Source organism: Mercenaria mercenaria, chromosome 8 (genome assembly GCF_021730395.1).
Source record: "Mercenaria mercenaria strain notata chromosome 8, MADL_Memer_1, whole genome shotgun sequence".
In the NCBI taxonomy this organism is placed as follows: domain Eukaryota; kingdom Metazoa; phylum Mollusca; class Bivalvia; order Venerida; family Veneridae; genus Mercenaria; species Mercenaria mercenaria.
In genome coordinates this window covers 16702400-16718684 of record NC_069368.1, presented here as the reverse complement: position 1 = coordinate 16718684, position 16285 = coordinate 16702400, and the positions used below count along the sequence as shown (strand labels likewise).

General features: G+C 35.2%; 1 protein-coding gene across 3 annotated transcripts in view; it reads left to right on the top strand.

Moving 5' to 3' along the window:
- The window catches only part of LOC123522972 (TWiK family of potassium channels protein 7-like), a 23979-nt gene extending 7694 nt beyond the window's left edge, over positions 1 to 16285 (top strand). For 2 of the 3 annotated variants that reach the window (XM_053549456.1, XM_045300523.2), the window contains exons 2-8: positions 3548 to 3892; positions 4305 to 4440; positions 8232 to 8416; positions 8826 to 8948; positions 10394 to 10583; positions 11746 to 11928; positions 13686 to 16285. In XM_053549456.1, the coding sequence (XP_053405431.1) occupies positions 3605 to 3892; positions 4305 to 4440; positions 8232 to 8416; positions 8826 to 8948; positions 10394 to 10583; positions 11746 to 11928; positions 13686 to 13798 (1218 nt within the window). In that variant the 5' untranslated portion in view covers positions 3548 to 3604 and the 3' untranslated portion in view covers positions 13799 to 16285. Of the gene's footprint in view, positions 1 to 186; positions 533 to 3547; positions 3893 to 4304; positions 4441 to 8231; positions 8417 to 8825; positions 8949 to 10393; positions 10584 to 11745; positions 11929 to 13685 lie in introns of those variants that run through there. The other variant, XM_045300522.2, reaches the window with a different exon arrangement.

The following is a 16285-nucleotide window of genomic DNA, read 5'->3' as shown; positions in this document are numbered from 1 at the left end:
AGGAGCACATTTGACTACCGTAATCGTCGACAGGACCCCTGCCGTTATTTATTGGCCTGCTTCTCAAATCAATAAGGTGGAATTATTTAAACAAACAAATGTTGTACTCGGAATCGATTGCCTGCTATTGAATTTTATTAGCTTTGGATAGAACTATGAAAATTTCAATACTTACCCGGTGGAACGGGGGAACGCAGATCATTGTTAGGATATCGACCGACGTAAGAACAATCAATGTGGCGCTGCTTCGGTTTTAACTTTAACAATAAATTTTTAATGGATGTTCATTCAAATAGAAAACTTATTGATTTCTGCAACTCTTTTCTGTAAAGTGTGGGTCTTTTGACATACTGATATAGAAATAATTACTGAAAGCGGTTTGAATTTCCTGGCAAGAATATGTGAATAAAATACGATACAACTGTAGAATTACATTTATTTTTGCAATGTGCATAAATGTTTAAAACTGTAACTTATTTGACTACCTTTTATTCATTATTTGACGACTGGATTGTTTAATTCATAATTAGAGGTAAATATAGTTTAACGTTAAAGCTTTCTTTTTCTTTAAATGATTTATATAATTTTATATATGCATATTCTTAGAATAGTAAAGTGTATGTATTTATACAAATATACTAAATTGTATTTTTACCATATTTACTCCTTTTATATGAGAAGGTATGCGCAACTTTCAAAGGGCGCGTAGAGACAGACGATGGTCACCAGTCTAAGAAAATTCTGATTTTATTAACAATGGTTAATAGTGTTATATTTTGTCATTCACCCTACTTTAAACACTGCCATTCAAACTTTTTCGACAGTCTTTATAACAGTGTAGGTTGTAAAGGTATTTGACCAATCAAACACAATTATCACATAAACAAAAATAGACACAAAATAGTTTTCCCTTAACCTTTTGTGCGTCTGGTGTCTAGCATCACGTCTGCTGTAAGTAGTCCCGCCTAAATGCATTTTACACTGAACAAATCAAAGTATTATTGTAGTTACATTGTCATGTATTTATAATGTATTGATACTAGTAAATGAACTCTCCGTTTTATTTACGTATCTATTTCGGTTTCACCGTGCGCGGTTTGGGTAGTCTGTATTCAGATCATAGAAGATACTTCCTTTTTTATATAATTATGCCCCTTTTCTTCTCTGAACGTATGCTAATCAGAGCTAGGAAATATCAAGTCAGAATAAATAAAATGATTATTTTTGTCAGTAGTCAGACTACTTTCTGAGCTGCATAGATAGAAAAATTCGCCAGTTTTAAATCTTTGTAAGTGACACTCAGTAAAAAAAAATCACAATTGTAAAACCAGCAGCACATTTAACACTGCCGGGGAGCTGAATCAAACAAAACTTTACAAGTCAAAATCAACATAACAAGCATATTGTTGTTACTTAAACATCCAAGAAATATCTTTCTACTTCGACTTTGACTGAAACAGCTACTTTACACAAAACCATTCTTCCACAGATCAATCAAACATGGGATAGCTACTTTCGTTTCATCCATATCTATCAGATCTACCCTAAGAACTCTGTATTAGGGATATTAAAATCTTTTGAAGTGGTTCCTTTCTACAGCTGAACACAAAATAAGAAGAAATTCTTACATAATAATGGCTGAAGTGTTTTTTACACACAAGAAAAGATTGTCGTCAGAAACCGTCCTCTACCTGATAGACTTATCTCTATTGCGCCTGAAAACCATACTTCTTAAAGACCCATTACAACCTAAGACCTACTTTTTCCTCCCGCATGAACTTTGTGAAAATCATTCGGATAATACTGGAATAATACAGCGACGCTACAGGATGACAAGTGGACAATTTAGGCCCTCTCTGAATTGATGGGATTTTACAACTTCATCTGCAAACTTATTCAGGCAGTCCATTTTCAATACGGCTTTAAAAAATAGATAAATAGATATCACAAAACGTGGTCTAAACTCAATACATCAAATGCTTTGCACACTGCTACATTCATTCGACAAAATACTTAGACATTAAACACATTGTCTTGGCCTAATATGTGTCACTGTCAGTTTTTAACTACAAATCTCTATTTCTTAACTTTTTAATGCAAATCATGTATAATTACCATCATAGAAATACAAAAGCATACAGTTATTCCGTGACGCTTCCGTTTCTTTAATGTTACTAGTTATACAAACTGGTTAAATGTGCTCAATATCTCACTTTTAGTCATCAACATGTTTTTAAGTAACAGGACAATATAAATAGTCATCCCGAACACACGTGCTAAATCAGATATGCTCATTTAAATATATTTAAGGAATCTTACACCTATGTACTACTACGGAATCTAATTGCCCAAGCGCAATGACAGGAAAGTAGGATAACAGGATGTTAGGACAGCAGGATGATAGAATAGGTGACGGTAGGATATGATAGAATGAAATATTGTCATCCTACTATCGCTATCCTACAAAAATATCACCGATATTCTATCATCCTACTGTCCTATCAACAGCAGCGTACTATCCTGTCATCGTGCCATCCTACTTTCCCACCATTCAACTCCATCCTACTATCGTACTATATCCTGCTATCCTACCATTGATAATTAGGCGATGGGCGATGGTAGGATTAACAAACCAATATTCTGTAAGAATCAACCGACTGAAAATCTTAATTTAAATTAATGTAACTCTGCTTCCGTTACTACATGTTTTTACTTGAGTTTATACGTAGTTATATTTCATTTCTGTTGTAGGCACTAAATCTTTATCAATATATGTAATGCTTAACGCAATGGTAAGATGGTAGGATAGTAAGATGATAGGAAAGCGATGGAAGGATAACGATATTAGGGTAGTAGGATGGCAGTATATCATCGTACTATCGCCATCTTACCATCGCCATCTTACCATCATACTATCCTACCGCCCTACCATCGCGCTTTGATAAATAGGCGATGTACTATAGAGGGCAGATCTACAAGAGAATAAGAATTAAGGGCCCAACGTAACAGGTCAGAGGCCCCTTAGTCCATGCTGGATTGATATTCCAATTGCCTGCCATGGATAATACATAGGACACACTGAATCATGTAGTTCTACAGGTGTTATTCTTTAAAATGTTTTGAAAAACCCCAAAACTCGAAATATGCCCCTTTAACTGATTAGGAAAGTATACAGCTTTTCAATGAAACTGCAGATGGCAAACACCATTTCTAGATATGTGTCAATGAAACTTATTCCTTAAGCCAAAACATCAGGCTGTTGATTTAAATTGTCACGTGATATGCTTAAAAACTTATGCAAGATTTTCATTTATAAATTAAAGCAATTTGAAAATTCTATTTTTATGACCACGTCATGAGACCATTAATCGTTACCGAAGGTATCAAGTAGGTAGTTTGGCTTTTGGACGAAAGAATGTTTGCAGAATGTTAAAGATTCGAACATGTCTTCTCAACCACACATACCTTGAACCATCCAGCAATTTCATAACTGTTCGTAGTTTTATAGAAATGAAACGTAAACAAAATACTATTTCACTATATCCAGGAATCTAAACGAGCTTAAACTTGCTGAAAAAGGACGGGGACAAATACAGAAATAGATATGGGGGCTGACGCAGATGATGAAAAGGGCCGAGATGGTTGCTGCAAAATGTTCTGGAAGTTCATGTTTTCTCACATTGGACTATGTGCCATGGTGGTACTGTACTGTGTAGCTGGAGGTTTCATATTTGAACACCTTGAGAAGACAAACGAAGAAGAGGTGTGTTTTGAATCTCGGAGGGAATACAATCCGATGCAGGAGAAAACTTTGGAGAACCTGAAGAAGGTTATACTTGAAAACAATCTCAACACTGATGCAATGATGATACAAATGACATCCATTCTACAGGTAAGTCTAAAATCTTAGCTGAAGTAAATGAAAATTAAACTGTAAAAAGAGAATAGAACTTAAGTTTACTGGATAAGACGTGTACAGATTACATATCATGTATTTACAACTGATTGAAACACTTCAGCTGAATTCGGAAGAAATATCTGCAGTTCTTTTTGTTTGCAATTTAATGATTGCAAATCGTCTTTAGATTCTTTCTAAAATATGCATTTACTGTTCTCTCCTTATAAATGAGAAATCGGGATTATGTCTATAATTAGAGTTCAGCTGATGTTCACCGTTGATCTTTCGTCACCTTCATTCTGTATCGTACAGTTTGTTATGTTTTCATTCCAAACTCAGAGAGTAGTGTTTCCATACAGTTCAGCTTTATTGTAAGGTTCTCTATTATTATTGTTTCTTCTAACAGACCTTTCGGAACAACTCCCTGGCTATAGGGTATGACGGACGGAACTGCGACTGCTACGGCGAGCCAAACTGCCCTGTTCACGAATGGTCTTGGCCTGGAGCATTAATGTTTTCCGTGACAGTTATCACGACAATAGGTGAGTTTTACATAAATGTAGCGCTGCAAGATTGAATTCCATTGATTGTTACAAACCGAGAAGTTAGAGACGTCATGGCAGTGTGCTGCAGGTGGTCACAACACTCACAACACCTCTAATAAATGTGATAAGTTTATTGACTAATAATCACCTGATCAAATGAAATTCTACATTAAGTCCTGGAATAATTCAGTGACTTGAATAATCCCTTTTCAAATGTAACACAAAACAGGATGTCGCTTGCGTGGTGCGATAAATTACTACTGCTGGTAAATATTAATCAGATTAATCTACGCGGCATGTAGAAAACATAACGCTACAGGAATCAATAACCAGGGCGACAAAGATAATTCTGCAAAATGTCTTCTAATATCTATGTCCTTTTGGTAAAGCTTTTAGGAACAAGTGCCAGCACAAATGAAGATATGCGCCTTAATGCATGTATCGATTACATATTGAAAAAAAATACACTGGTTATTCCAATATACCCGAAAGATAAATATAACACTAGATACATAAAATGAATATGCCCTTAAAACAAAACAAAGCGTGTTGTTTGTGGTGAAAATCTCTTCAACTTCTGTGTTATGTTTTATTTCGTTCAAAATAATTGAGGGATTTTGATATCTGCATATTTCTTTTATTTTGTTTACTTGGCAAGAGGTTTACTTGGCAATTCTCATATGACATTAATGTCTTGTATAAAATACATCCAACTGGAATATGATAATATACATTATTTACTGTGGCATCATGTTTTGAATATCACCTTATCAGAGAACATCCCTTTTCTCTCCAAAATAACAAGATCTGTATTGCCAATTAAGTAGTACATATACTAGAAACAAGTTTAAGCATAGCAAATGTTCCTGCTAAAGCATATCTATATAAATATATAATGCTTATCTGGTAAACTTCCGGTTGCAACGCCTGTTTTAAAAATCGGCCACCAGTGTGTGGAACCCCAGGATTGGACGCAAGGACAAGACCATTCCACCATATTGACATATATTCGCTTTATTTTTTTCTGTTTAACATCCTAATGTAGTGACTTTAATGCGTTAACATTCTATATCCTCGCACAAAACAAACTTAGTGGTCTTTGATCAAGTAATGCATGGCTATAATTTAGTAGTATCTGTCCTAAATCTCCTGAATGTGACATCCGAGCATTCGATTCATGAATGTTGCGCACAATGAGAGGGTCGCAGTGAGGTCTGTTTTCACATATTGATCATGCATTTGAAGGTAACGACATATGTTAACCTTTGTGACAAATGAGATGTTTGGCATGTTTCAACAACGCCACTTTTCCATCCTCGGGTTTAGTAATATGAAATCCGCGGGGCGCGTTCAGCCAGTGAGTCGCCTCAATTAGGAAAGAATAATTTTAACTTCAGAGGTTATTTCTAAGGTCACGGAGTTTGATTGATGACAACAGTTTGCGAGGTCAGTTGCTCAGTCAAGTGTGACTTACCAATTCTAAGTGTTCCTTCTCAAGAGAAGGGACAATAATGTAGTATGACAAAGTTTTAAATTGTTTTTTTTTACATTAACAGTGGACTCACATAGTTAATAAATTTATCAGCAATGTCTGTGAATTGTAGGTTTTATGTATGTACATTACCGGTAGTCTTAATGTAATTCTTAAAAAGCATGGCCATTATAAACAATTAGTGTATTTTAAAATGTATTGTATAATTTAATTTATTATTATTATGATTATTATACCAGATTTATATAGCGCCCTTTTCATGATATACGCGTTCAAAGGCGCTTTACATATACTGCAGCCACACATGGTGCGAAATCATCCTCTACTAGTACAGACTCAGAGCGATCTGACCATAGGGACAGAGTGAGATAAAGCCCCCGGAACAGACAGAGAGAACTTTTCAGATACAGACATGTCCGGCTAACTTAGTCTAGCTCTTTTCGAATAGACAGTCTGGTTCTTTAACATGCCCGGTGTATAGCACCGATACACGCGAAGCCGTCTTTCCTGGGAAGAACCATTACATGCCTCTAGTTAGGTGGGAAACACTCAAGAGCATCTCAGAAATTTCCAGTGCCTGGACCGGGATTCGAACCCCGGACCTCTGGATTGACAGTCAAGCGTGTTACCACTAGACCACCGGTCCACCAATTACAATTTGGCGGTTACAATTTATGCAACTAATTGTACATGTATATGGATTAGACTTAAACAAATGAATGAAGTGTTCTAGATTTAGGTTTATCCCCATATCTGTATTTAACTGAAAATCGTTATAAACAAACTTGTTATCCGTAGGGTAATGATGATTATCTTTGATTAAATTCTATTGGACTAAACTACGAGTACTCGGTACCCCTAACATAATGAGATAAACAAGGCGACCATTATCGCAAATACATCTTGTTTACAACACTATTCAAAAAGTTTACACGTCAATAATCCCCCTCCTCCAATGTGTCATGAACTACTTTTACCTGAAGCTCACGTTTGACAGATACATTTTTATCTATCTACAAAGTCTGATGAGATCAAGTAATCTGTAATAAGGTTTATTCTTTCTTCATACTGATACTGATATTTTCTCAGAAAAACATTTTCTCTCTAGACAGAGATAAGAGATATTGTAATATTTCTCAGAAAGTGCTATTTAAGAGGATTTTATGACAGAGATATTTATTTTAATGGACTCTAACGACTGATGCCAGTCTAAACCAAATTGGAAATAAATTATTTTTTTGTGTGTTTACACCAAAAGCTGCAATGCGCATCTAAACAATGTATATGCCTGGATTCTGTAATATTCTAAAATTATTTAAAACACTATACAAAATGTATAGTACATTCTATATTAAATGCCAAATCGAAATATTGTGCTTGCTTAACTCCTCTGAAATATGTTCAGCTGCACTTTTCGGTCCAGTATATCACATTAAAACTGCTTTTGTTCATACATATTTGGTCTTACTTTCAGAGTACCTTAAAATGCCTAGTATATTGATAAAATAAACTATTCTAAAGTGTATATGTATACAAAGACATTGCTTGTGAAAGATTGATTTCAACTGATGCATGAAGGCAATCCTAAAATGTATTGTAATTTAATTTTGTATCGATGCGCCAGTGCCAATTAATATCATCAACACGTTGAATTAGTATTGCATTAAATTAAATCGAAATGCGAACTAAAATGCTTCTTTAAAAAGCTTTCCATCCAGTTTCCTTTATTTGAATTTCTGTAAATTCAGTGGTTGCACATGGACGGATGTTTATATTCTGGAACTAGAAGAGTTCCAGATTTAATGATAAGTTTTAACATAATATCAAGGTTTTGCTATATGTTTTTGTTTGTAGATACAATAACTTATACACTTACTGAACTTTACCAGAAACCGCACTTTATAATAGACTTTTTAACAGAACAAAAGAAAAATATGAAAATTTTAAAACTTAACTGTCATGATTTGCAGCCTAAACGTTATCATAATTTCAGTTAATGAAATGATTGGGCGGGGAGTTCTGTACCTGATTTGTATAGGTCGCTAGAGCAGGTGTCCCATTGTTTCCGAATCACTTGAAACTTTATCTCTGTTTGTTTGAGTATTGCTCAGATCGTCAAGGAATTCCCGGAGTGAACCTGGGGTAGTCCGCTACCAAAAAAGCTGAACAATAACCATATCTTAGGTTCTCTCACTGTTGCACGTTAAGCAACAAAAGAAAAATGCTATATGAATATGGACCAGTGCATCATTTGAAATAACACTTATAATACAAAAACTGTATTTATAACTTACAGGGTATGGTCATATTGCACCAAAGACATTCTGGGGACGGTTAGTGTGTATCGCTTACTCAGTGTTAGGCATACCTCTGATGTTGTTATGCCTCGCGAATATAGGTGACATCCTAGCAGACATATTTAGATTCATATATGCCAAGATATGTTGTTGTGGCTGCTGCAAGAGGAAATCGAAGAACAAGGTAATATGTTTTTTGTTGTTGCCAGTTGCAGTAAAATGGCTATGTGTTCTAGAAATCTTACATTCATTTGATATATGTAATTTTGTTTCCTGTCATCAGCATTTCTCAGGAAAGTGTCTAAAATTGATATTTTTCTAGACGCTGTTTGGTATAGCACATATACATCATATTAAAGTTGTAATTAAGTGTATTATTTATTCATAGGTAATCAGATTAGTTTTGCTTAGTTAATTTTTTCATAATGCGTCATATACATTTATAGTGAGGCAACTGTAGCAACAATACTATTTTTTTATCTTAATGAAATATAAATTCTAAAGCGATTTACAGGCACCGGCATTTATTTCGAAGTCTGTTTACCAAGCTGGTATCAATTCGTGTAAACTAAAGCTATACTTGTTTTTGAAAGGTTGTTCAGATAAAACCGACATCACAAGAACCCGACTCTGCATGGAACGATCGCACCAAAATTATCCCAAACGCACAAGCACCAATGAATACAGAATTTCACAAACTACCGTCAAAATCACAGGTTTGGAAATTTAATGATGTGACCTGAAATTAATTACCATCTTTTCCACTTCGTTACTTTATTTGTAAAAAAGACCTGTAGCTATTGAAACATGTTACACGATGTGCATATCAATGGCTACGACATTTAATGGCAACTAATTTCATAAGCTTGATAAACAGAAATAAATTGTTCAACATTTTGGTCTGAAAAATATATTTAATTATAAGTACAGCTCTCAACAAAATGTCTTTAACAGCTTACGTAACACAAAGTCATTAACATCTTATGTAACACAAAGTCATTAACATCTTGCGTCAGAGGCATTTGAAATTCCCGTACAGCGTTTATCAGCAATTTTATTAGAGCTTTGTTATTACTAGTCAGTAAAGCTTATTTTCTGATTTCTTATTAAATATACATAACGAAAAGTTGCAAAAAACATGCATAGAAGCACTCAATCAATTGTTGATAAGGCTTCCAATGCTAAAAAAAGTGAGTTGAAACAAATTTATTGCTAATACCCTGGTCACAAGAACGCTACGAGCTCCGTACGAGTAGGTTTTCAGTCGAATTTTGGCAAACTCGTCCGGCGTCCGCACGGACATCGTTGATTCATACGACCGTCGTGCGGATTTTTTGAACTCGTAGAGGACTCGGGAACTCGGTGAAAATGTTTCAACGAGCGCCTGAGTTCTTTACTAGCTCGTAGAGATTTTCGAAGTCCGGAGCAGCTCGCAAGAGCCCCGTACGGGAACCGCACGGGCCCCGGAGGAGCTCGTACGGGTATCGCACGGATTTGGAAAACTGCGAGGCTTGCTGATGCTCGCACGACTATCGTAGGGGACTCGCACGATCAATGAACGATGACCGTACGATATTAAGGACACCGTACGGAGAACGTGCGATGTCCGCACGGGGCTCGCAGGGTGTTACGATCAGCTGAGTGGCTACCAAAGGACATTTGTTCAGACGTCGCAAAACTAGTTTATTCTTGTTACAGGGAGACCGTATAGACACCGTACGAGCGCCGTACGAGCCAACGGACACGAGGTACGGCCGGACTCTTTGCGAGTTCCGTACGACTTGTCTGCGCTGTCCGTACAGATATCCTCCGATTGTAAATGCAAATTTTTCACACGCCGCCGAACTGATTTGTCCTTGTCGCAAGGACACCGTGCGGACACCGTACGAGTGCCGTGTGAGCGCCGTACGAGCTCGCGTGCACCGTACGAGGTACTGCCGGCCTCCCTGCGAGCTCCGCACGACTAGTCTGCGATGTCCGTACGGATGCCCTACGATTGCATCCTCTAAAGATCGTACGGGACGCGTAGGTACTGTGACCAGACGCTAGCATTTTACAGTGATTGTAAGGATTCTAAAATTGGTGGACTCGTACGAGTTTCACGTTTGTAGCAAATCTAAAAATCATGCATACCTTATAACATGTTTATTTTAAATTCAAGGACGATTCTACAAAACCAAAGGTTGTTCCTTTGGATATTAAGACATTGAACAAAGCGGAACTAGCAAACAGGAACCAGGCAATAAGGAACCAACCGATGATACTGGATGATGATAGTGATGATGAAGATGATGATATTGATGAGAAGAAGGTGACAGTGCCGCTAACAGTGACAATGGTTGTCATTGCAGGTAAAGTGTTATGTGTTTTTATTGATTTTGTAAAAAAAATGATTTGTGTGTGTTATTGGGGATGAAGTGAGTGATTAGATAGGTAATTTAGATGAAAACACTGATCATGCTGCTAAATTTTCATTGCGTTTTATTTCAATATGAAGTTCAAATATATAAAAAAATATTTGAATAGTTAACGCAGCCAGTCAATACAATATACGCGTAGTTTCATAAAATGAAACAGTCTGTATCTATAACCGATATAGCCTATTATAGTGTGTCTCCAATTTTCTTTTAAGCTATTATCCCGGTAAAGTTTCATACCAATTACTTAAACTAAACGTATGTTAGTTTTTATTGAAACAAATAAATTCTATGATATTTGACACTTCTGTCAAACTTTGAAAAAACTACAATAAAAATGGAAGAACAGTAAGATCATCGAACAAAATACTTTTTTTGTAGAACTCCTTCTCATAGTAGCATATTTATATTCCACTTTAGTTTCATATTTTGTAGCGTAATGTTATATTGTTTTTTTTCCCCCTGAAATAACCTTTTTCTGAATCTATAATGTATTATAAGGAACAAAGAGCAGCTGTCGAAGATTGTTCTCAAATTTTACTTTAAAATATCAATCACATGTCCGACATTGTTGGAGTGAAATAAAATCACAACATAATTTTGGTATTTAAGTAGTGTAATAAAGCCGTTTTAAGTACAGGAGACGTTGGTCGAATTGACTTGGTATATAACAGATAATAGATATAATACATAAATAAAGGAGAAATTTTGATGTTTCAGCTGATATTGCTTTTGTATATTTTCACATTCACTTTATTGAATTCGTTTAATTGACGATGTGAAACATATATCCTTCAGCATAGTGCTTTTGAAACAAAAATGTACATGTACTTTCCTGTATTAAAATTTTGCACTCGCAGTTAAGTAAGATTGAAGAGGATAAAACATACTATTTCGAAAAATGCTTTGAAGTATAGGAACACAATAAGCGTGCAACTACCATTTAATTCACAGTAAAATTGCATTTTTCACATTTAGGCAGCATATTAATACTTGGTTATGTTACATGTGAAACAAATAGAATATAAATTAAGATATAAACAGTAAGATAAAATATTCTATCAAGTATCACGATGTTATTTTACAATGTTTACAGGTTACATTTTTGGAGGAGCGGTTTTGTTTGGATTGTGGGAGGGCTGGGATAACTTACAGTCGGCATATTTCTGCTTTGTCACATTGAGCACCATTGGATTTGGAGACGTCGTTCCTGGTACAGACTTTGACAACCCACAAGCGTCAGCTCAACTTATCCTCGGGGCTATCTATGTGCTCTTTGGTAAGCATCTTATGTTCATTGAATTGAGCTATTTCTAGTACTCATTTATTATATAAGTAGAATTAATATATGTTACTTCAAAATGACTTTATAAAACATTTGTTTATGCAGGTGGTATGGACACTATTCTATTCTAAGTGATAATAGTGTTTCTTTGACATTGAATATATAGTATTGCACCACGGGTTAATGTACCATTCGCATTAATAAAGCTTTTAATAAATAAATTTCGCCCTTCTAAAATAGAATCTGTGAAAAGATCCTATGGAAGCAAGCACAGAACGCAAACAACAGACTTTGTTTGATTGAGTCTGTTTATGAGGGGTAAAGAAATGTGCAAAATACTTTTTGATCTACTTCAATGAACAAATTATACAGTATCTAAATCAAGTGTTACACATTTATGATTGCAGTGCGTTCTCGTGAAAGAAAAATTCAGAACTTGACCTTGCATTAACATTTTGCTTGGTACCGGCCATTTCGTAAATGTTCTGCTCTTAGTCAGTATTAAGACATACTAAGTTTGTTCTGATATAATAGTAGCTTATATGTCAGTTTTACAAAGTTAATGATACACAGTAAGTGTGTGTCTACATAGATGATCTTACTGTACGAAACATTCTGAAAATGCAGCGCAAAATATTTTGATTCCCGCATGCAAAGTTACATCGCTTTAAAGATACCTTTATAACCATCAATTGCAATTTTGTTAATACATCCTATACCTGTCCTATGAACACCCATTGCGACTCCAGATAATCAAATAGTTTGTCAAGGAAAGATTGCTTGTAGACTTCTCCTCCTCGGATGAATTCCTTGTCCCTAACTCTGGGGTTCTCGGTTATGGGTTCCAGCCTCTTTCTTACCAAATCAATTACCTCTTAAAGTCAAAAGTCAATCGAGATTTGCAGATGACACCAGCGTGTCATCCCTTGATTCTCAGACCTACACACTGATCTCCGCTTCACAGAAGCCTTGGCAAAAAAAAACCCAGGTCGGATGACAATCTAAATAAGAGTTAATAAATGAGAATAACTTGAAAGAAGAAACCAATCAGTCGGAAATTTAGACTTCATAACAAAATTCTCTAAACACCAGAAGCTGCAAGTTATTTAAGTAACATATCACTTACATTCATCAAAAGAAATGTCAAAACATACAATAGAAAGATAAAAGAAATGACACACAACACCTTTGTCTACCCAGTTTGAATACTGTTATCCCGTCTGGAACCCATGGCAGAAGTCCCTCACACACAGAATTGAACAAGGACAACGATCAGCAGCTCAATACGTAGGCAACAATTATTGTTTCTCAAGCATTTTCGCCTAAAACGAACTTAACTGGCAATCTCGTAAACAACACGCATCCAACTCTCATTATTACTTTTGAAATAGAGTCGGCTTGATCTCAAAGTCTCATACGCAATATCATTCTGTCTTGAATGATCTCCCCTTGTACATACAGTCAAGCCCGTTTGGTTTAGTACATCGTGCAAGTAGATTATGTTGGTATTTTTTTGTAAGAGGACTCTACCTACCTTCCTGTACCTTATTTGGCACACAGGTGGGAATCTGGTAAGAACGATAGCCCTTCGCTGTTTGCTCACATGAGATAACTCTGCAATTCTGCCGACGCATATGATTTGAATGGCGGTAAAGTTCAGTGGCCGTTGAAGCTCCTATTGCATGATAACGGCAATTTTGCCAATGTCTTTCATCTGATTCTGAATCCATATTTGTTTTTTTTTTCTTCAGGAATGGCGATCTTGTCAATGTGTTTCGCTCTCATGCAAGACGAAATCATTGCGAAATGCACATGGGTAGGACAAAAACTTGGCATCGTTGACAAAAGTGAAGAAGACCTTTAGAAAGAAGTGCTTTATCATTCTAACATTTTGCTGTTGATGTTAATTGTCCCCGAGTTCTATTTTATGAAAATAGTAAATACTATCCTGCTGATGTCCAAACGTTTTATCGATTTAGCTGTTTGCTTTACGAACCATATACGTAAAATGTTTCGTCTGTAAGGTTTGTTTATGGAATTGTCTTATAATTTGAATGCAATGAGAACTTGTGTTATGTAAATATTTGACACTTTAAAGTAAATACATTTTTATAGGATTAATAGTCATAGTGCATAGCCTGACTGTTATCTATTTTACTAATTTGGCACTTTTTAATGACAAACATGCGTAAGTAGCCTGGACAATACACTTTCTGTTAAATAACCGTTGGTAATAGAGCCTTGTCAAAGTTGTTTAATTTTTATATTTGCATATCATGAACAACTTATTGACTTCTGGTAGTTTTGAAGTTTGAATGTTGTTTCATATATTGAAAAATAATTGATTATGAAAGCAATTAATGAAATTGCCAATTAATATTCTGAAATCTCTGGAGCAATGGTTCAGTTTTTATAAATAACAACGGCATGATGAACGAGTTTCATGTGGTGCGTTTCAACGTTATAATATAGGAACACATTAAGTGTTGCTAAAATTGTTGACACTTCTTGGAACTTTGTTTCTGTTTAAGAGAGAACTAGTATACGCATTTTTTGTGCCTACATTTACAGCTGCCCTAATCTTGATCTTCAGTTGCAACCTGAATCTGGAAATACTCTCGATTGATTTCTTAATAGAAAGAAGTGCAACCATATACATACGAAAGCCGTTTCTCAGTCCGGTAGAATCATTAAAAATATGATTCTTTTAACGTGGCGAGCCACATATTAGATAGGCTCGTTTTACACCACACCGGGCTATCCCGACCACGTGTTCGATACACCGAAATGCGCCGGGCTATTAGGCATGTCCCGCAGGTGTGCCAAATTAATGCGCGCGCAACTAGCCTGACTGAAACGAATGTAAATCGACCAGGGTACACAATTGAGCATAGCTATTGTTTAAACATCTTAATTAGAAACTGCGTGGAGAGAATGATTGATGTCATAATGACCATCGCCTTGTTTGTTGTAATACGGTCTAAATTTTCAAGTGATTAAACTCTTCCTCTAAATTTCATTAGTCATATTCAAAAGTATATACTGTATCATGAAGATTGAAAACAATTACTATAAATCTATACTAAATTTGCCCAAATCAAATATACCAAAATATATAAAGTATTTGTATTTTCTGGCGTAATTTATTTTTAAACATCCCCTACATACCTTGCGTGCGTTTACGTAATTACCAGTTATTAGGTCGCTACTTCAAATACCAAAATTTCTCTCACAACCCCCAGCTGGTCATGGTTTATATGTTTGAGATGCCTTTTACCGTGTCCTAATTGGTTTCTTGGAAACATATTTAGGACTGTTCAAAGATGAAATGGCCCGTCGTAAATGAATTGTCAACATCACGTGAAAAACCGCTGACGACTGCCTCTCCGGCATTTGTAATGTTTCTTATCCAATTAGCTGTTGCTTTTCTGTTAAAAACGATATGGAATTAAATGAAGTCTTTATTACACAAAAAGGACACAAATTACCCCGCGCCTTATTAACACAAACAAAACAAGACGGTTTTATAGATGGTTAATCAGATTTTCGCCAATCAGTAAGTTTATTTTAAACTTTAACAACTTATCATTAACTCATATTTTGTGTTATACATGTTACATTTGCATTGGGTTCATTTTAAAATCCTGGTTGTCCAACCAAGATAGCGGTATTAAGCATCAGTATAAATTTGATATACATACTTCGCGTAACGAATGATAAAAAGTTGTCGTTTTTTTTTATATGATTGAATTAGTGACATTTAACCTGAAATATTCAATGCAAACGTAAAAGTGAAATTTTATCAAAATTAAAAGAAAAAGTCCACATTCTAAATACTTTTATATTAAATGGATGTTATTGTAAAATCTTATAAGATATCAAAAGAAAAATTGTAATAAGAATCATTTTGAAAAATGTCATAAAATGTTGCTTAAATCTGATTGGCTACCTTCAAGTATCTCTGTGACTGTTCTACCTAGTGGCGACATACATTCTAAATTCGAATAAATATTTCGTCTCTGTAACAACGGATGTCGTCATTTATATCAAAAGACAGTTGATTTATTTTACAAACCTCTGCATATAGGTTGCCTAAATTCATTTAAACCAGAAGAAAAAAAGCTTTTGATCAAACGACTTTATGAACGACACTTGTCTTCAGCAATCGTTCATTCTTAAGCATTGCATTTCACTTGTTTTTGATGATTCAGCAGACTTCAGTACATTCCAGTTTGTTATCTGTATGTCTTTGATTTCAGCTTGTGTATATGTTATTTTCTGAACTTGTTTAATCTTTCATGTTAATCTGTGATACAAGTTTTATCTTAATAAAGTTTTAGATTTCATTTTA